This window comes from Aulonocara stuartgranti, assembly GCF_965226115.1.
Source record: "Aulonocara stuartgranti genome assembly, chromosome: 3".
Taxonomy (NCBI): Eukaryota; Metazoa; Chordata; class Actinopteri; order Cichliformes; family Cichlidae; genus Aulonocara; species Aulonocara stuartgranti.
This window is the reverse complement of record NC_138941.1, coordinates 40,840,384-40,861,826: the sequence shown is the minus strand read 5'-3', so window position 1 is coordinate 40,861,826 and position 21,443 is coordinate 40,840,384. Positions and strand designations below refer to the sequence as shown.

The 21,443-nt window shown below is 44.5% G+C and overlaps 1 protein-coding gene across 3 annotated transcripts in view; it reads right to left on the bottom strand.

The window, feature by feature from the left end:
* The window catches only part of svep1 (sushi, von Willebrand factor type A, EGF and pentraxin domain containing 1), a 118,867-nt gene that overhangs the window by 3,855 nt on the left and 93,569 nt on the right, over nucleotides 1-21,443 (bottom strand). For 2 of the 3 annotated variants that reach the window (XM_082526550.1, XM_082526552.1), the window contains 28 exons: nucleotides 20,963-21,124; nucleotides 19,825-19,913; nucleotides 18,229-18,325; nucleotides 18,025-18,138; nucleotides 17,679-17,792; nucleotides 17,396-17,597; nucleotides 16,997-17,154; nucleotides 16,340-16,538; nucleotides 16,073-16,248; nucleotides 15,799-15,923; nucleotides 15,565-15,694; nucleotides 15,275-15,445; nucleotides 14,549-14,722; nucleotides 14,307-14,426; nucleotides 14,046-14,222; nucleotides 12,507-12,591; nucleotides 12,218-12,409; nucleotides 11,400-11,567; nucleotides 10,225-10,897; nucleotides 7,424-10,134; nucleotides 6,395-6,629; nucleotides 6,031-6,186; nucleotides 5,491-5,554; nucleotides 4,951-5,127; nucleotides 4,679-4,855; nucleotides 3,597-3,773; nucleotides 2,279-2,449; nucleotides 935-1,030 (listed from right to left, as the gene is read on the bottom strand). In XM_082526550.1, coding sequence (XP_082382676.1) covers nucleotides 935-1,030; nucleotides 2,279-2,449; nucleotides 3,597-3,773; nucleotides 4,679-4,855; nucleotides 4,951-5,127; nucleotides 5,491-5,554; nucleotides 6,031-6,186; nucleotides 6,395-6,629; nucleotides 7,424-10,134; nucleotides 10,225-10,897; nucleotides 11,400-11,567; nucleotides 12,218-12,409; nucleotides 12,507-12,591; nucleotides 14,046-14,222; nucleotides 14,307-14,426; nucleotides 14,549-14,722; nucleotides 15,275-15,445; nucleotides 15,565-15,694; nucleotides 15,799-15,923; nucleotides 16,073-16,248; nucleotides 16,340-16,538; nucleotides 16,997-17,154; nucleotides 17,396-17,597; nucleotides 17,679-17,792; nucleotides 18,025-18,138; nucleotides 18,229-18,325; nucleotides 19,825-19,913; nucleotides 20,963-21,124 — 7,290 coding nt within the window. The remainder of the gene's footprint in view (nucleotides 1-934; nucleotides 1,031-2,278; nucleotides 2,450-3,596; nucleotides 3,774-4,678; nucleotides 4,856-4,950; nucleotides 5,128-5,490; nucleotides 5,555-6,030; nucleotides 6,187-6,394; nucleotides 6,630-7,423; nucleotides 10,135-10,224; nucleotides 10,898-11,399; nucleotides 11,568-12,217; nucleotides 12,410-12,506; nucleotides 12,592-14,045; nucleotides 14,223-14,306; nucleotides 14,427-14,548; nucleotides 14,723-15,274; nucleotides 15,446-15,564; nucleotides 15,695-15,798; nucleotides 15,924-16,072; nucleotides 16,249-16,339; nucleotides 16,539-16,996; nucleotides 17,155-17,395; nucleotides 17,598-17,678; nucleotides 17,793-18,024; nucleotides 18,139-18,228; nucleotides 18,326-19,824; nucleotides 19,914-20,962; nucleotides 21,125-21,443) is intronic. The other variant, XM_082526551.1, reaches the window with a different exon arrangement.

Sequence of the window (21,443 nt, the reverse complement as noted above, 5' to 3'; positions counted from 1 at the left end):
ACTTATACTACAAGAAATGAACTTAATGTTCTGGCTTGCATACTTTATCTAGCCCTGTAAGAGTTTAGCATGTTAGCATGGTAGCATTTGCTAACTAGCACTAACACAGTGGAGCTGAGGCTGATGGTCGGTCAGGTAGTTTTCCAGGTATCTGTTCTTAAATAATAAAATCAAAATGTCTTGATGATGTTGCTAGATGAAAGGTTAAGGGTGCTCCAAAGCTCCTCTTGCCCAACAGCTGGGTTGGGCTAAACACTGATGGTATGCAGATAGGATTTCCAAATGACTTGAAACTGATCATCAGGAGAAAATTAATGTCAGAAAAAACCTTCATGGCAATCCATCAAATAACAGCTTAGCCATTAAAGCCATTTCATCTTTATTAATCAGTATGTTTAAAAGCCTTCTGATTAATTCCAGTGTGACTGTTTCACAACGATTGTTTTGGTTTTTGGTGACTCATTGCTCTTATAAATATATATATATATAACTTGTAGTTTAGGTGAACATGCGACAAATACCATTCTCTCTGTTTTTAAATCTTTTCCACCGTGGGACATTTTGAAAATCAGTCCACAGCCAGATTATGTTATGTAGCAGGGTTAGGTTTGGGTGATTTTTACAGGAAGTTGGCCGACAGCTGTGAGCTGCATGCAAGAATTTCTTGTGTAAGACTGTCATACATATGTTTTTTCTTGCACCACAATTTCTGTCTTATGTCTTCTGATTAAGTACTGGTATCACATAAAATGAGAGAAACATCTGGACTGTCTTGTTAAACCAGAGAGAATTCATTTTTCAGCTACAAACAGACACTTCTCTGTGCTCCAGTGTCTGCAAAAAGTTAGCCTTTGTTTGACCATAAAACACTGAGGATCACGATCAGGGCGTGAAAAGGGAGAATTAAACATGTTTACGATTATTAAATACTTACGCTCCTCACAGAGGCGACCCATCCAACCCTCGGGGCAGGAGCAAGTGTTGGGCCGCTGACACACACCTCCGTTCTGACACTGTAGCCAGCACACCGCTTAGGGAGAGGACACACAGACACACGGACAAAGATATCAAATTAAGGTCAGAGAAATGGTTCCTGTAACACAGAGTTACTATTCTGTGAGCATATCTCACAAAGCCAGACGTGCAGCTATACAGTGAAGAAGACACTCAACAAAAATGGCCATTTAACCTCACGCACACAAACAAATGAAGTGCAAACACATCAGGACAGCAACAGTGTGTGCAGGGAGGCAGGAAAGAGCACAAACTCAGCAGCTGTTCAGGGAAGCTAAGCCTGGATCCAGCCTTTGTTTTCATATTTTATATGCAAAACATCTGAACGGTCATTTGAGTTTCACACAGGGATTCAGGGTGGAGCTCAATCAGTTTGACTGTCTGCTTTAGTATCTGTACTTGATCAACAGGAACCTGATTTCAGGCTGATATGATTGTTTTCATGTTTTTTCTTTCAAATGTGACCTTTTTTTTTAATTGATTTTAATAACCCTTTTCTTTATTTTATGTACAGCACTAAACAAATTTTTTTCAGAGTGACGTTTATTAAAGAGCGTAACATCGTAATTCAGTTGCAGACAGTGATGACAGATTGGTAACTATCGTGTGAATGTGATAGTGTGGTGAAGTATTTGTTTCTCATTCAAATGCAGCGCAGTCATAAAACTGCCTGCAGGTCATATCTTTGTTCTGCTTGTGCCGACTGAGAAAAGGAATTTCCCAATGTCTAAATTCCTGGATCCTGTTCAGCTGACACTCCCATCATACCACAACTGTGCGTGTGTGATTCATGTTTACTCAGAATAAAACTGTAAACTGAACTGTTTCTTAAACTCCTGAAGATGTTACGCCAAAGCTTAATCTACAGATGTTCTACATGCCCGATTTCCCTTGAAATAATTTAATTATTTAAAGGAAACCCCGTCATACAAAGGTGTTTTTCTTGTTTAAGGGTGAGGTTTTTCTTCCTGGATCCAGGCTTCTGAAAGTATTTGCACATAAACTTCAGGGCGAGCTGTCAGAGCAGAGCCTTTGGTGAAGACAAAAAACACCCCCACAAACCTGCTTCTGCCGCTTCCATAGACTGTACCCATGCAACCAGAGTGCAAGCACATACGTGTTAATGACCTTCACAGATTAAAATCTCTGTTTCGTAAGCAGCAGTAGGTAAGGGAAGAATTCAAAAGCTGAGAAGCTGCATGGCAGTAAGAGTTACAGGATAAGTCAGCTGAAGCAGGGAGTCTCCGTTTCACGTTCGCTCTACCTCTGCATGTGGGAGGCGGCGTCCAGGTGCCGTTCTCCAGACACCTGCTCCTTCCAATGCCTTCCATGGTGTAACCGCCATAACACGAGTACACCGCCACGTCCCCGAACTGGAACACCGCCCCCCGCACCACCCCGTTGGCCACATGGAGTGGGGGGCCACAGGACACCCCTATGGAACGACCCACGAGTTATTCACTGCTACCCCCGTCTACAAACACTGCTGCTTTGCCTCTTTAACGACACGTTTGCACCAATCTGACTGTAAAGTGAACCCAGACTGTAAAATTTATTGCGCTGTAACATTTCTGTCCATCCCCATATGTGAGTACAAAGTGTGCACCGCAGAGAGAAATCTGTGCTTATTAAATTAAACCCAGTGTGTTTCCTGCACCCCCCCAGTAGCCCCGGAGACAGTGATTTTCATGCAACACATCCAAATGTGTCAAACAGTTCAGTGTTGGTTTGATTTGGTAAAAGCCCCTTACTGATAATCCCCCTGAGGACAAAAATGGACTCGGATAAACATGCACGTAGGAGACAAACCCCCCAAAACAGCATGCAAACACATACAACGAGCCACAGCAACATGAGCACTGCTGTGCTGCATATTCAGGACAACTGCACATGAGAATGATCAAAGGACAATCTGACAAAGGTTGCCATAGAAGCCGCAGAGGTGCCCGTAATTAGTTCAGCACACAGGAGCCGACGCAGTGTTTGAAGCAGCCTCATTTGTTTTGATAAAAGCTCAGTGAGACAACAGAGAGACAGCGCTTCACCTGAGACATGCAAGTGTAGAGAAGCACAACAAGACAAGGGGAGCATGCGAAGATGTGCAGTGTTAAAATCACAGTGTTTCGACAAGCGAGTATAGTGACATCATTTAATCGCTGCAGTACTTGTAGAAATGTGAGTAAATCACATGATCTCACTGAAAAAAACTAAACTTAGTAGCTTTACTATGATATAACAGAAAGGTTTACATTAATGGTACAAAGGAACTAAACCTGTGTAGTTCAGAGGTAACACACAGTGACAGTAACATGAAAATTACAAGCAGTAAACTTCCTCTTTAATGAAATAATTTACGAACTTAATCATTTAGTTTCCTGCTAACAAACGTGACATACTTCGCATATTTATTCACTTTGAAAAGAGTCGTTCAAATGAAATCACGTTTTTCTGCTTTGTCACATTTATTCAATGCCACCTCACAAGCACGTGATTCCTTACAGATTAAAAAGCTGCTACAACAACTGAGGAGACTTGAGTAAACAGAAGAGATTCATCTTCTCTTTAAAAATAACAATACCTACGTTCACACACAGAGCTGATGGGGCTCCAGGTCTGGTCTGACCTGCAGGTGATGGTGCCGCTGCCTTTCACCTGCTGACCTTTGGGGCAGGTAACGCGGACCGACTGTCCAACACGAAACTCCTGCTGGACTCTGTCCCCGCTGCTGTTCCAGCCCGGAGGAGCCGGGCAAGACTTGGCTGCGAGAGACAGAAATGATGGATATGCTTTTAAAATTTGTGATGCCAGCTGATGTAGTTCGTGTATCAGCAATACAACAGTATAAGTCCTTAGTCGTTTACAGTCACGGTGTAGCACAGAAATAACATGTACTAGTAAAGACTGCGACACTGTGACAGAATGATAGATGCAGATTAAACTGAGGCATTTAAATCGTTCTACTACACAATACTAGCATAGCAATGTAACACTAGGGCCCACAAATGCTACAAAACTGTGTTGTGAATGCTACACTTCTTTACACCCCCCCCAATACATCAATAAAATCCACCACATCTACATATCTATATAACGTCACTGCACAAAAGTCTGGTTATTTTGAGACCATGGAGCAATCCTGTCACATCATCTGTTGCAGCTTAACAAACTGACAAAATGCAGCACTGGCATTATGTCATGTGTATTGCACAATAATCTGTACGTACACCAGCCATCTATGAGTGGTCAGTGGCTGCTGCACTTCTCTTTTCCACATTTGTAAACGAAATCAAAAGCTCAAGTCACTGTCATCTAATTTCTTCTATTTTTCACTATTACTATTTTCATACACCATGTTTTGTTTGTTTTCTTTTTTTGTGCCAACAGAGATAATGAATAAGTCTGAGAGACATGTATGTGGGAGTGTCAGTCATGACATAAGACTTCAAAATCAGCACATTCCAACAAACTGCAGCCAGATTACGAGGAGCTGAATGGGTGACTTCTTGTCACAGGCTGTATTGTGAAACAGATGAAGAAACTCAGTGATGTTGCAAAGAATTCTGAAAGGCCTCTGTGTTAGAAAGCGAATGATACCACAGGCTGCCACGTGGCAGGAAGTCAGAAAGCAAGCCAGTAAAGGTTCTTTCGAAAAACGTGTCCTCACGTTGGCAGGCGGGGAAAGCGGAGCTCCAGGCGTTGCCCCCTATGCACACCACCAGAGGATCTCCCACCAGGTTGTAGCCGTTGTCACACTGGAACTTCAGAGCATGCCCAGTGTTCAGGCTGAGTTCCTGCACTTTACCGTGCAGCATCTGTTTGGGGCTGATGCAGCCTCTGACCACTGACAAGACAGAAAGACCACAGGGATGTGATGTCAGACGTGTTTGATGCACAGACGTCCTTTCACTTCTTTTGCTCACTGTCTGCCCTCCATACCTTCACACGTAGGCACCGGCAGGCTCCACGTGCCATTGTCCAGACAGGTGAGCGTCTCTGGGCCGACCAGCTGCAGCCCAGGATCACACACATAGGTGACATTGTCCGGGCTGGGCTCACCCGCCGGTTGTGCATTTTGTACTGTGGGAGGAGCCCCACATGATTGCAATGAGGACGCTGTGAAGAAAAGGGTCAAAGGTGCGGTAGTGTTAAAGTACAGTATATGTATCTGCTGTAGCACATTGCAAAACATGAACTCTTTACCCCTTGAAAACCTGCTAAGTGTAAACCTTGAAACTCTTATATGAACTGAGTGGTTTCTGGCCTGCTGTCAAAACAACATCACTGCATGTCCATCAGAAGCTAGTGAGGGCTACGCTTGGATATCTGTTTGTGTGGGATATCTTTGTGTCAATAAACTTTATGGATGTTCCAAAGTTTAGTAGAGGGAAAAAAGATCACTGATTGAACATTAAGATTAAATATCCGATATTATCACAAGCATGGTGCCTCCTTGTCTGCCTCTGTGCACAAACCCACCAACACACACTGGCTGCGTGCCGCTCCACGTTCGGTCTCCCTGGCAGATGTGGATGGAGTCTCCCTGTGACAAAAAGGGGAGAAGGATATTTGATGGTGTACACACAGAAATGCGTACATCCATAATATTGACTTTTTCCACTGTAGAATGAAGTAATGTTATTGTGTGAGCGTTATCAAGCCAGTCAGCGGCTTCTACTCTTCGTGTGCATTAAAAAAGGCCGTCATTGTATCGAGTGTCCAAACTGGGCAGTGCAGAGTATCAGTTTATAAAGAAGACAGTGACTCAGCTCTTTCTATTGGCTCAGTTACTGTGCACACCTATTGATTGCTGAAGAGAAGTCACATGACTTTCTGTAATCTCATTGTTAGCCATTAGTGCAGTGGGTGCATGCTGTTTAAAGGCAGAGTGTGGGAAAGCAAGAGGAACACAGGAGCTGAGTGGTCATTTGTTATGTAGTTTAGGACCAACTACATTTGTTTTTCCACATAAAGAGATGCCAGACGAAAAAAAGCAAAACTTGACTGGATGAGTTTTACCTTCATGTCAAAGCCAGGCAGACAGGAGTACATGACAAAGTCTCCATAGCTGTAGCTGTCCCCCTCTACGATACCGTGAAGAAGAGGAGCAGGCTTCTCACACATCACCATCTCACAGGAAACCGATGAGATACTTGGAGACCAGCTTCCACCGACCTTATCACACAGTTTAAAAGCAGAACAGGAAACCGCTGCGTTATCAACGTTACACGCATTCATTCTCACTTCTGTAAACCTTTGGTCATTTCACTTTATGTTCCTGGCATTCATATAATGGATTTCTGTGGTTAATTATAACTTAACAGGGAAGTCAAATTCACATTAAGAAGCTGAAAGGCAAATCTTTAACCAACATCTTTCTTACCTGACACTCTGCTAGCGCTGACCCCTGCAGGTAGAAGCCAGTAGGGCATGAGAGGGTGACGGTGCCCCCGACAGGCGTGAGCTCCTTCCCGGTGATTACCAGATGGGGGATGGAGAAGTTGGTGGGTAGCAGGCAGGGGGTGGGGCGGCACCGAACGTTGTGTTTTGACCAGGTGGCGTCGCTCTGGCAGGACAGGGAAGCTGTCTGCGTGGCTAATTCGTATCCATCATCACACCTGCAGACGCACATGATGATACACAGAGTACACTCTTTCTGTCTTGGATTTTAATCCATTCACAGAAATGGAAAGTAACACACATCCTGTTTACTGTGAGCATGAAGCCAGTTTCTCTAAGATTCAATGTAAAAATACAAATATTGGTGGCAGCCAGTGCTAAACCTTAGCCTCCTAGTAGATAGTGATTTCAAAATCCTACGTCGACTTGTTCTCCAGTTAACATGTTCACACCACAGTGATGGTAGTACCCCATCAGCCTTTCAGGGCTGAGGCATAAAATGTTGAGAGAATTGATACGTAAGAGCATTACAGCTAAAAATCCACATATTTCTGTGATGGCAACTTTTTCGTGACTCACATCAAAACAAAACAATGAAGAAAACTGAGAAAAGTTTTGATGCTCTCCTGAGTGAACATGCATGTTTGTCACTAAATTTTAAGAGCAACTTATCAGAAAAACATACTGGTTCAATGCAACTACAACATCATCTTAGTGCATGATAATAAAACATGAATTTAATGATGATTTTAATGATTAGAAATGCATCTTTTAAGTGCACTTCAGTTATAAATGTGTCCTTTGATGAATCAGATGCAGAGTGCAGTGCTGGATGCACTGTTACTCACTATTTGTGTATGAAAATGTGTTTTTCAGATCGAGGAGATAAATGGTTAGTCTAGTTTCACCTGATCCAGGATAAGCACTGTTCCATACACAGTATTTACATTAAACACTATGTGAGCCAGCCAACTCATTTAAGACAAGCCACTCCAATAATGACAGTATTCACCTATATGTGATCTGGTTGGGGAAGCTGAAGATATCTCCCACGACCCGAGCGTTGGCGACCTCTGGCGGTTTTCCACAGCTCACAGGCTCGCATCGTATCCTGGGTTCCCCCCATCTGCCGTCTCTTCCACAGTTGAGGTAAGCATACCCCTTTAGCTGGTAGCCAGGCCGACACCTGTATATAGCCGTATCTGGGAAGCTGGCACTGCCACCCTGCAAGACAGCATTAGGAACTGTAGGCGGGGCGGCGGTGCACCTTCCCCGGCTACACACAGGCACCCCAGGGCTCCACACTCCTCCTTTTTCGCACACAGCTTGAGAGGGACCCAGCAGCTTGTAGCCGTCGTCACACTGGAAGTGCACTCGGTCTCCGCAGGCTCGATCGTGGCCGAGAACCACTCCAAACTTAACCACAGGAAGGGTGCAAATGCAGGGCTGGCACTGAGGCACAGGGCCCACCCAGAGGCCCTGAGCGGAGCACCGCAGGATGGGATCGCCAACGACCTCGTAGCCATCGAAGCACACGTACTCCACAATGTCGTCGTAGTTGAAGCTGGAGCCGTTCACGTAGCCGTGACTGATGTCCTCAGGAGGATCGCAACTAATGATGTCACAACGGGGTGCCGGTTTGTCCCAAAGTCCATCTGACTGACAGACACGTGTAGAATCTCCGTTAAGCGTGTATCCTTCATCACATTCATACTTTATCTTGCTGCTGTAGCCAAACTCTGACCCCAACATGCGACCATTCAGTATTGGGGAGGGCTTCTCGCAGCGGGCTGGTACACAGGCAGCAGCCTTGTGGCTCCAGGTACCGTCAGCCTGGCAGATGCTTGGAGACCTTCCATTTAAGATGAACCCAGGCTGACAGCTCAGTTCTATTTTGTTATTATAGGTGAACTCTGTGCCTTTAAATGTAATATCACCGGGGATTTTAGGAGGACCACAGGACACGGGCTCACACTGTGGCTTCAGCCCGGTCCACTTTCCATCTGCCTGGCAGGCAATAGTACTGCTGCCCTTCAGGACAAACCCAGGATTACACTGAAAGTGTAATACCTCAGGATGAACAAAATCACCTCCCTGTGTTGTGCCATTATCCACAGCCCCTGGATCACCACAGGAAACAGGTTGACAAACTGGGGCATCAGTGGTCCACACTCGACCTGACACACACTGCCTCACAGACTCCCCCTTCAGCTCATATCCTTCATCACACGTATATGTGAGCGTAGTCCCGAGGGAGCCATGAGTCACATTCATCCAGCCGTGATCTGGACTAGGCGGTATTTGGCACTCCGCTGGCACACACGATGGGGCTGTCCCACTCCAGCCCCCGTCCTCCTGGCACACCAGCCTGACCTGGCTTGTGAGGTCATAGCCATGGTGGCAACGGTACTCAATCAGTGTCCCATGAAGAAAGTTCAAGTCCAGTCTTCCAGTGTCTTTAGAAGTAAATCTCCCTCCCAGCTCTGTCACTCTAACATACTCCCCAAAGTCAATGTGAGGAGGCAGCCCGCAGTCCGAGGGCACGCAGACAGGAACAGAGCTCGACCAGCCGAACTCCTCACAGGTTAGATGGTCCTGACCCACGAGTTGGAAGCCAGGAAAACAGCTGTAGAAAATAGTCACACCATAACTGTGGTCCTGGCCTTCCACAAAGCCGTTTTCAACTGGCTGAGGTGGTGTGCAGGATATCTGCACACAAGCTGGTGTCTCGATGTCCCACTCCCCACTGGCCAGGCACCTAACAGTCTTTGTGCCTTGGAGGCGGTAACCACGGTTGCAGGAGTAGGTCGCACTGTGATCAAACTGAAGTTTTGTGTAGACAACTTTTCCATTGGTTATCTGTTTAGGAACTGAGCATTCAATTGGGCGGCAAGAAGGCACCCCACCAATCCAGAGTCCCTTCTCTCCACAGAGGATGGTGGAGTTACCTACTAAGTTATATCCAGTCTTACAACTATACAGTGCTTTGCTGAGGTACATCAGTCCCTGGACATCAACAATACCATCTGAAATCTCTACAGGCTGAGGACATTCAACCGGGATGCATTCTGGGTAAGGACTGCTCCACTGCCCGTTGGCTAGACAGGACGCAGAGCCTTCTTTTCTTAAAGTAAAGCCATCTATGCACTCGTACGTCACCACAGAGCTGAATGGGAACAGGTGAGAAGACCTGGAAGGGCCACCAAACGGCACCGCAGGCGGCGGACCACAAAACACCTGCTTACACACCGGAAAGGTGTCATTCCACTCCTGTGACGGAGTGCAGCGGAGGAACCGAGCCCCCTCGAGGATGTAGCCATCCTCACAGGATAACTCCACTGTTCCTGATTCAGAGTCCAGGCCTCTTAGAACCAGGTGGTTCTCCTCCAGTGGTGGCTCTGGACACTGGACGGGCGAGCAACGCGGAGGCCTCGTCTTATCCCACCTTCCAAACTTCAAACAGGTCCAGGTAGCATCCCCGACCAGCTCGTAACCCTCATCGCAGACATACACCACTTTACGGCCCACCTGGAAGTCAGAGCCTTTGTAGTGCCCATGGACGATGTTAGGAGGAGGGTCACAGGTTAGAAGGACACAGGTTGGGGGGTCTTGGTTGGACCACTGACGGTTGGCTTGGCAAACTCGCTCCGGTCGTCCAATCAGTCTGTAGCCTGCGTTACAGGCGTACGTCACCTTGCTGTTGTAAGTGAGCCGACCTTTGACCTACAGTGGAACAAAAATGGGACATATCATGTGCTTTGTTTTTATGTTTATAAGAGGACTCTTTAAGTGCATTCAGTTTTCATGGCTAACCTGGGGGTATCCGTTCTTGAGGGATGGGGGTTGCGAGCAGGACACAGGTACACAGGTAGGCAGAGCTCCTCCCCACTCTCCATTTCCCTTGCAGGTCCTTCTCTTCTCCCCTCGAATCAAGAAGCCTTTGAAGCAGCTGTATGCCACCACGGCTCCAAAACTGTAATTTGTCCCAATCACATAGCCCTGATCAATGCTCTCAGGCTTGGAGCACCTCACCGGCACACAGCCAATATCATAGGGCGAGGGCTCCCACTCTCCTCCCATCAGGCATCTGAGTGTGGCTGTAGTGTTGAGCATGAAGCCCTCTTCACATTTATAACTCACTTCGGTGTTGCTGGCGTATTTTGGTTTGTTGACCGAATCTAAAATCGCATGTGGTAGTTCAGGTGGGCGGAGGCAGAAGTTTGCAATGCAGCGAGGCGCCTCCATGCCATCGGGTGGCACCCACACGCCCTGAGCATTACAAACCATCTTGGAGTTGTTGCCGGCTGTGTATCCGTCAGTGCAGTAGTAGTTAGCGGTGTCTCCGAAAAGCTTGTGAGTCTCATAGGGTTCAGCGTGGTCGATGGCAGGCGGGGGGCCGCAGGAGCGGGGGACGCACTGAGCCGTGCTTTCACTCCATTGGCCAGTTGATAGACATTCTCTGGTCTCTGGGCCAATCAGAGTGTATCTGCACAGGAAGGAGAGCAAAAGCAATGAGCAAAAAAACCCCAAATCATCATAATTTAGAAAAAGCATGCAAAGGTATGTCAAAGAAACTGCAAAATGCTTGGTTTGGTTTGTCTATCCTGAACCGGATTGCTCCAATGGATCAAATCTGGATCAGGGAATCTTTTTTGCAGTATTTTGAATCATATCATCAGAAATATATATCGAATAGAAATAAAAAAAAAAAGAGACGTCATCTTATTGTTCTCAAGGAAATTTCAGTTTCTCTGGATCCTGTTTATGCATGCTGTGGCGGCGCTTGTCAGCCTCGATGGACTGCTCAGTTCTCATCCTTATGCACAGTTGATGTTACATTTTCATTAAATGCATGAATTCTTTGTTTTAGCTGTGCTTAAAAGCCACCATGCCACAGACAGTAAAGATCATGCAGAGGAATAAACAGGTGTGAAGTATTTAACACATTTTAAAAACAAATTGACTGAGTAGATTTCAACCACATTTACCCTTCTTTGCAGACATAGTGCACCTTGTTTCCCAGCTCAAAGTTCTCTCCCACAGTCACAGCGTTTTCCAGTAGCGGGGGCTCGCTGCACAGGACTCTCACACAGCGGGGGAAAGGCCTGCTCCACTCCCCTGTCGCCTCACAAATTACTTCCATGGAGCCCTGTGGTCTTTGTATTGACATACAACTCAGTTTAGACTCCTCTCTACATCATTTACAGTCACCTGGTATACACACCCAATTCCGAAAAAATGTAACTAAAGGCAGAATGCACAATAGATAATCTCATAAATCTCATTTTGCAATTATTTAGATTAATCAACCACAGGCCAGTAACATGACTGGGAATTACGAGCATCTTAGAGAGGCAGAGTTTCTCAGAAATGGTCAAGAAATCACTGACTGTGCAGCTTACTGTGCCATCAACAAATGCAAGTTAAAGCAAAGAAGCAGCCACACGTAAACTGAAAGTGGAAAACTGTTCGGTCATCAGAAGAATGAAAATTTTAAATGATTTTGGAAAACATGGACGCTGTGTTATCCGGACTAAAGAGTGGAGGAACATTCCAGCTTATTACCAGCACTCAGTTTAAAAGCCTGCATCTCAGATGCTACTGGAGTCTATTAATACCTTATGTTGCACATCTAGGAAGGAAGCATCAATGCTGAAAGTATTCTTTTTTAGTTTTTATTTACATTTTAAACAGCATCCCTGTTTAGGAATTGGGGTTGTACAACAAATTAAAGCTATATAAAGTATAATAAAAGTTACATTTATTCAGTGAAATTCTAATAGTACTAATGGTAATTTATCCATACCTGTATCCCTCATTGCAGGTGTATGTGACAGTGGACAGGTACGTGTTGGTGTTTAGTGTGTAGTCTGCATTTTCCACAGTCGGCGGACCCCCGCAGGTCACTGGATGGCAGGTAGGTGGCGTCCCGGTCCACCTCAGACTAGAGAGACATTGGAACTCATAGGGGACCTGAGGCTGGAAGCCCGTCTTACAGCTTAGGTAGAGACAAAACAGAGTCGGACTCACATGTTAACAAAAATCTTTCACATGTCACATGACACCCGAGGTATTGGAGAGGGTGAAGATGATACCTGAAAGTCACCTTGCTTCCATAGGTGAAGTTGTTTCCCGTCATGATGGAGTTCTCTGGAACAGTTGGTGCTGGGCAGGAGAGGGCTGCAGCGTAACATTAACGAGATGATTAGTAACCGCTAACTTTTTAAACCCATCACACTCAATTACAACTTAAATAACTAAATGCAAGTGTAGCCCACTGATGTGAGGAGCAAATATATTTCTGCGCTGAGAATCAAGTTAACAGACGCCTGTGAATCCACCCACTTAAATTAATGTCAGTTGGGCATCTGGGGCTTATCGTGCCCCCATGATGCTCATACTTTTAACTGCTATAGATGAAATTGGGATCGGCTCAAAAAAGAGACGAACAGGACGGATGTGGAACTGAAAGGCAGACAGATACATTTCTCTTATTTCTGCGTGAAACTGAAGATTCACTTTTACAGTCCTAGAGTTGCTGTTATGTGAAAAACTTGGAGATGGTAAGTAAAGTAAAGAACCTCACTGATGGCAAGATAATGTCTAGTTTAATAACCGCACTCTGAAACAATACAATACAATACAATAATAATACAACAAAACAATACAATAATATTATATTAAGCCATGAGTGTGTTTTTAATTTTCAATAAATATTTATTCAACTTTTTTTTTTTCTCCCACTTGTTGCACACAAATGTGGCTTTTGCACATCTAATCGTTTCACTTTCAGTCCGACACTCAGCAGCTACAGTAACATGAATCTGCAGACGCCGAATAATTCAGTTCCTCTTCCTCTGTGATGAAGAATGTGGCTTAGTGCCAAGATGCACGTGGTTACATAGTCAGACGTCTGAGCCTGCTGCACATCGGAGAACAAAAAGGACAGCTGCGTATGTAACTGCTCCTTTACAACACCGGCCATTAGACAAAGCATTTTTTGTGCTGTATATTTGCTTGTGTATGTGTGTATGCATACACAACATACATGTCTGCATGTTTTCCTGAAGTGTAATAGTCATTTGCATGATAATAGCCAACAGCAGTGGACCTTGAATGTGTTTTATTATCCGAGAGGAGCATGCTTTCATTAGAAGCCTCTTCTTTGAAGCCATTAAAGCTGTTCAATGGATGCAGTATTTTCACTGTGTAATATATAACTGAAAAAATGCGAGTAAATGCTGATTTATGTGTTTTGCTATGTGATATCATATTCTATAGTATGTAGTTATCTCATTGTAAAGCGTGAAGCTTGTGGTTACATGCCTCTTCCAACCAAACAAGCTGCAGATTAAATCCATGCAGCAAAAAATTCAAGTGCCAATCTTTTATAACAAGGAAATCATCCAAAACTTTAGAAAGAAGCTGCAAAACTGTGAAGGTCAAACTGAGCAACCTCTAAGGATCGCAGCTGCAGAGTAAGCATCCAAAAAGCTCCATAAAATATTCATAGTTTTCCATCAGCTTAATCGGAACTGTGAAAAACAAATGCCGAGTCCACTACATCAGACGCAACTGAAATAAATCACACCATCCATTTGATCGCAATAGCATTATGTGACTCCAGCTCTCACCTCTGCAGTATGGGACAGCATCATCCCAATCTCCTGTTTCCAGGCACTGGAGCTGAGATGAGCCAATCAGCTCATAGCCGTTGTCACAGCTGAACACAACCTCGCTGCCCATCAGAAAGTTGCTCCCGTATCGGCGACCGAAGTCAGGAGTCCCAGGGTTCTCGCACTTTACTGGCTCTGAACGCACACACGAACAGCTGGGTTTATAAAAGAATGGAGGAAAACAGCTGCTTGTGTCACCTGACTACGTTGTCATATCACCTGTGCAGTTTTTGCCATCTCCAGTGTATGGGTGGATACAGGTGCAGGTGTAGGAGCCTTCTGTGTTCTGACAGCTGGCGTGATCATCACAGTCAGAGCCCAGAGCACACTCATCCACATCTGCACACACATATGATTAAAAACACACACAAAAAAGGACAAATGGGTTATCTGTTAAGTTGTCAACAGAAACAGGATTTTTTATTTAAAGTGTTTGTAAAAAGTTTGAGCTGTTTGTGTACCCAAACATGCCGGCGGAGTTCCTCCCCACTTGCCGCTGTTGGTGCAATGCACTTTGGTGTCCCCCAGCAGGTAAAAGCCAGCATTGCACTCATAGACCACGGAGCTGCCGGCGTGGAAGTCTGTTCCCTGGAAGAAGCCATTTTCCAGTGGATGAGGAGGTCCACAGGACACACCTGTAAGACATGTGGTAACACTTTATAACACAGCCAACAGCCAAGGGTGTAAACTCCCATAAGATGTAAAAAGAAAAGATGAATCCACTCAGTAAAGTACAGTGTATTTATGATGTAAGATGGGGAAATGTTTTTTTTTTTTACTAAATTACCATAAAATTACAGTATACAGTATAATTTGTGTCTCCTTACATGTAAAATACCTGGAATTATTCAATATTTAAAATACCTCACACACTACTATAATTATTTGTGTATTTTCTGTAAAAGCCTGACTTATAATATAATTACATTGTAATTTTAAATAGAATACAATGAAACTGCATCTAGTTATTGGGGAATTACGCCCTTAATCATGGGCCATATTATAAAGTGTTACCAGAGACAACGAGCAGTGTCAGAGGATGTGACTGTTACATTTACATTTATAAAGACAAAAGACTGAATCTGAATTATATTTCAAATCAAAACTTGACATAACAAAGGAAATCAATTAAAACAGGTGCAAAACCATGGAAACACATGACTGAGCACTGCCTGTCTTTGTCTTACGTTCACAGCTGGGCAGGTTGTGACTCCACTCTCCTTTATTTTGGCACTGCAGCACAGGCTCCCCCACCAGGTAGAAACTGGGATCACAAGACAGCTGCACCTGTGCGCCGGGACGCACATCCACAGTGGAGACGTGGAGGTGGGGCACAGTGTTCTCCAGCTTGGGGCAGTCTGGAGAAAATGTAAAAAGCTTGAAGGCTAATACCTGCTTGTTCTCCTGCAGCACACGGTTTGTAACTGAGCTCCAATTTTGAGGTAATGCGATTTTGAAACACGTGAAGCTCTCTCACCGGCACAGAAAATGCTGTTGAGGTTTACTTTGACTCGCCCCACAACTCCACTGAGAAAGTCAGGCCAGGCGAGGACGTTTCCTCTGTGAGTCACATGAGAAGCTGGGCAGCTGCTGGCCAGGACCTTAATCTACAGTACAGCCAGAGAAGGTGGAGGTGGATGGATACGATAAATCCTTGGTCAGCCTCTATTAGTGAATATATGTGCTATTTACATCAGCTAACGTGGTTTACCTGCTGTGGTGTGAGAACACGATCCCAGATGTTGAGCTGGCTGAGGGAGCCGACGAAGGATTCGACAGGGTTGAAGCCCTCCCCCCTCTGATCCTGGTCCTGACCCAACACCAGCGCACCTCCAGCTACAGACAACAGCGAGGACCGAGGTTAACCACCAGGGTTTTTGGTTATTTACTAAATTAAATTAGCTAACGAAAAAGCTAATTATCACTGATGTTGCATATTTAATGACTTCAAAGAACATCTGTCTTGGCCGAGGATAGCACTACACCTGGGATAGTGGTGCCGACTGACAGGCCTTTGCCTCCGTCTGAGGGCTTCCCGTTGATGTAGATTCTCCAGTCTCCATCCCAGCTCCTCCAGGACACACCGATATGGTACCACTGACCGGTGTTCACCGCAGGGCAGTCCGTGATCCGCTCCTTACCGTTCACATACAGCACCCACCTGCAGCAACGCCGGAAAGAAAGAAAAAAATCGTGAAGGGAAAGTGATACTTAAAAAACGTCTGCCCCTTAAATCTCGCTGCATCACTGACCCGTTGTAGTCTATTAGAAGGAAAGCGTTATCACTGCCTTCCACAGCGTAGGACACCGGCGTGCCGTAATTAGTGGTGTCAGATGACCTCATCCAGAAGGTGCAGGTGATTTCGGTCAGCGCTGGCATCACTCCGTCCATCATCACATAACCGTGGATGCCAGACACCTCAAAGTCCAGGTTGAAGGCAGAGGACATCTCTGACAGGACAGAGAAGAAACGGTGATTTCATTTAACTTAAAAATGCAAAAAACCCATTATTTTAGTTACTGCTGATGTTTCCCAACTACATTTCTTTCTAACTCTCTTATAAAAAGCTCAAACATTATCCATAAATATTTTCAAAATATGGTGTTTTATTTGAAATTTTACAAAAATCCAAAGAAAGGAAATTTGTTATTAGTCTATTTTTTAAAACACTTTTTAAATATTTTTTTATTATAGTTGCATGAAATTCTCCATCCATCATCTTCACCACTTGTCCAGACGAAGATGCCAAAGACAAAAGGCTATCCGGGGTTAACCAATGACGACCCTTTACTCTGACAGACACAGTCAGGTGTAACTGACAGCTGAAAACATTTCACGTTAATTACATCTTTCCCTGTCCTCCTCCATCTAGAGTTGCCATGGTGATGTGCCATCTGGCCTATAGTACCTGTCTCACACCTGGTTCCGTTGAACCCAGGGAGGCAGCGGCAGGTGTAGGACCCCAGTCCATCTAAGCAGCTGGCCCCATTTACACAGGGGTTCGGATCACACTCATCCACATCCACCTCACACAGCCGGCCTCGGTAACCCTCCACACACTGACATCTGACACAGAGGAAGAAGACAAGCGTGTACAATAACTTCTTATTTGCAGTCTTTAACAATGCAGCACAATAACTTACTGCACATGAGGGGACTTTAACTTTGAAAACCGACCACATTCTGTCCGTGTCAACTTCATCACGCAGATACAAAACATCTCATCAGAAATGAGTACTCTTTCCTGCACTGTTTATTTCAAGCAGCAGATCCCATCACTCCTGCTTTCCATCTGGACGTTTATTACCTGAAACTGTTCACAGCATCCAGGCACGAGCCTCCATTCAGGCAGGGAGAGCTGTAACACTCATCAGTGTCGATCTCACAGCTGTCCCCTGAGAATCCAACGGCACAGTTACATGTGTAACCACCGGCCATGTCTTCGCACATGCCGCCGTTCAAACAGGGGTTGGACAGGCACTCGTCGATTTCCAGTTCGCAACGAGATCCTGTTGACATTTGATCATGAAGACTTATCTGATATTACACACTACATGTAACTATTATTGTTACGTCAGTTTGTGTGCAACCTGTGAAGCCCGTGGAACAGCTGCAGGCGAACTTGTTGACCTCGTCCACACACACGCCTTCATTGAGACACGGGTTGGAGTGGCACTCGTTTACCTCCGCCTCACACAAGGAGCCTGAGACACAGCAGGAGAATAAGCACAAACATGAGATACACTAATGTTGCACATAGAGTATATTATATAAATATTACAGTGTATCGATGTCATAGCTCTGTAAAATGTGCAGTCAGAAACTTGCAAGTCAAACCTAAACTTGCAAGGTCTTGAAATAATCACTGACCCTAACCTGCCAACCTTTGTTTTGAGTATTGTGCATACTGAGCTACAAACTCAAAGGTCCCTTTACCTAAAAATCCAGGCTTGCACTGACACTGGAAGTCTCCTATGCCGTCCTTACACAGGCCTCCATTTTGGCAGGGAGCAGAGTTACACTCGTCTATGTCAATCTCACACTTGGCACCTGACCGTGAAATCAGAGGGTGTATCCAGTTCTTGTAATATGTCACATGAGAATCAATCATTATCACTGATCTACTGATGGGTGATCTACCTGTGAACCCGGGCATGCAGGTGCACACATATCCTGCTCCAACCTCCTCACATGTTCCCTTGTTCTGACACGGATGCAAGAAGCACTCATGGAAAACCTGTGGGTAGAGCAGATGAAACAATGATATCAAGTCCTCTCAAATATGTTAACATTAGATGGTTATCCTAAACTCTGCACTAAATACTCTAAGAAAAAGCATGTGTGCAATTCTCAAGCAGTGAAAGGTAGATATTAGATTTTAAGGTGCAGTAATAGGAGACAGTCTCTGTTCAGCCAAATACAAAAAGAAGCTAGGTGAAATATTTACTTTTAGACATTAAAGTGTTGCCAATTCTTTCATTTATTGAAGTTTAATGAAAAGCTAACTTCATTCGGTATCAGACACTACGGTCCAGATGTTTCACTGCTGGCTTAAAACAGGAAAGTTGTGGGTTCAAACCCTCCTGAGGTCCCTGCAATTTCATGTTGTTCACACATGTGGATGTAAGATTTAAGACTAGACAAGCTTTGTCGAATTAAAAATCCTACAAGGTGTTGAATAATCAGGCCCTATCTAATCTTAATGACCTCATATTACTGTATCACCCCATTAGAGCTCTTCACTCTCAGACTGTGGGCTTACATGTGGTTTCTAGAGTACTTAAAAATTGAATGGGAGGCAGACAAACGGTTCATTCAACAGGAAACAAGTGCAAATCCATGTTTATACAAACAGGCTTTTGTTTTTTCTATGAGTAGCTCCAAATGAATCCTAATTGTTCAGTTACACAAAACTAGAACAAGGAATATCTTTGCAAATGAGAAAAATCAGTGTTTGCCTGATGATTGGTTAAGCAGAGGGTGAGCGTGCAAAGCAATTACTGAGCGACTGCACAGCTCAGCTGGTGTTAGGCAGCCTGTCTCCTGTCTATCAACAATCAGACACACTGCAAATGCTCACAGGCAGTTTGGCAAAGGTTTGCAAATAACCGCTGCCTAATTTATAAACACACAGATTGCCAACACAGTGTAATTACTCTGAGGCAATTTGCGCTGATGATAATTACACATCTGCATCTCTTTGCACTGGACTCCACTCCAATCTCTGCTGAGTGTTTGTATGCTGGTTATATTTCTTTATAAAGCACTGTCTCCTTTTACAGTTAAATCACCATCCTGCTCCAACTACATCACTTTTCCTGAGTTGCTGTTTTAAATCTATGAGGCTCTGCCTGGACTCTGAATGGAAGTAAGATCATGTGACTTTCAGTTTAAAGTGAGTCTTTGTGAACGCAGATAGCAACAGAACTGCAACAGAATTGCAATTTTTGATTATTTATTACAGTGAATCACTGAATTATAACAAATAAATTGCGTAACTTGACCTTTCAAACACTAATATATAACAGACTCAAAGTTGCTTTGAAGACAACCCCTGACTGCAATGATCGTAGACCTGGTCCTCGTCTTTAAAGCCAGATTGCAAGTTGCCTTAAATTTACACACGGTAGCAATCATTTTGTTCACACCACATTCTCCAGTCACTGTGGGACCGCCTGGTATTCAGGGCTTTTTTAATGGTAAAGAGTGGGACTTTGAGAAAAGACAAAGGCAAACCTGACTGCTGGATTGGTATTCATCAATGACCTCCACCTCGGGAGCTGCAGTGACGCTCTCCTCCTTTGGAAGAAAGCTGGAGCCAAAGCCTGACCATGACACCCAGAGAAAACACAGACAGTGTAAGCAAAGACAAGTTGGAAAAACACAGCGAGGATCTTTCCCTTTGCTACCAGACTGGCAGACGTTTGACATCCAGCTGAACAAAAACTATTCTTATTCAACTCTGGCAGCGTGTCCAAACCTCTGTTCATTCCCACCCTTCAGACACAGTGTTTTTCATTTCCATTCTGCCGCCGAGCAATAAAAGCCAAATTATTTCCATTTCCCCTGATCTTGTGCAGTAATCGTGTTTCAAGTTGGACCGAGCTGTCACACCACAAATCAGACAGCACACAACTGCAGCGGTGGCAGCACGGTCTTACACAGACGCGCAGCAGTTTCTTGTATTTTTACTCTCTGCTGACTTCACTTGGCATGTTCTCCAGATGTCTAACATAAATTAATTCACATGCCAACTCAGAAAAGCAGAAATGACACTGACATATAAATCTGACGTGTGAACAGAGTCAGCATACGGCTGCCAACATCAGACTTACATCAAAACTGGAGCTAAGAGTGAGACAAACTGGGCAGCAAATTTAATTAACACATTAACAATAAACTTCATCCCTTTGACAAGCTTGTGTCGGGACCTGATTTATCCAAAAGTCACATTAACGAGTCGTGAACGGGTGTTTTAAAAGTCACATTAATGCTAATGAAATTCACAGGAGGGGTGGGGGTGGGGGGCTTCTATAATTATTAATCAATGCAAAATCTGGTCCAAATGAACTGTAGCTACCTATTAAACCTTGCTTTGTATTGTATGGGACTATAGGAGAACTGTATTACTTTGTGCATGTTGCCTCCTGCAGTTACTGTATCACACTCCAAACCTACTTAACAGTGGTGCAAGAAGTTCCAATCCCCTGCTGAGCAGAAGATTTCAATATATATAAAAAAACAACTTCAATCCAACCTCAATGTTTTTATCAGGTCCCAAAATAAAATATTATCAAATCAGGACTGGAGTGTTTGTATCAGAGTGTTGCGTGAATATTGCACCCAGACAAGACTAGCAGTCGTGCACACTTACTGGAACAGTGCTGTATGGTGGTGGCCCCTGTGATTGTGGTGGTCCCATAGAAGGGACAGGAGAGGCAGTAAGAGCGGCCATGTTCAGGCTGGTAGTAATCTCTGGGACAGGGGTAACAGGGAACCAGACCGGTGCGGGAGAAATGACCTGCTGAACAGGGGACTGTCCAAGAGAGCCCATAAATCGAAAGAGGGGCGCAGGAAAAAATAGAAAAAGAAACATTCGAGGATTAGAGGAGCAGGTGAAGTGGCAGGATCACCCAAAAACATTTGAAACAAGCAGCATTTGCTGGTTGGAAAACACCTAACAGCTCCAAGTCTGAAAGGTTGTAGATTATTTATGTATTTTAACTTGGAAACCTGGGAACAAAACTTTTGAGTTTCTAGATTATTCCATCCAACTTTAAAGGGCAACTATCTAATTTTTCCAAGTAGGAATTAACTTTTTTGATATAATGGGACATCAGTGCCAAATTCCAACA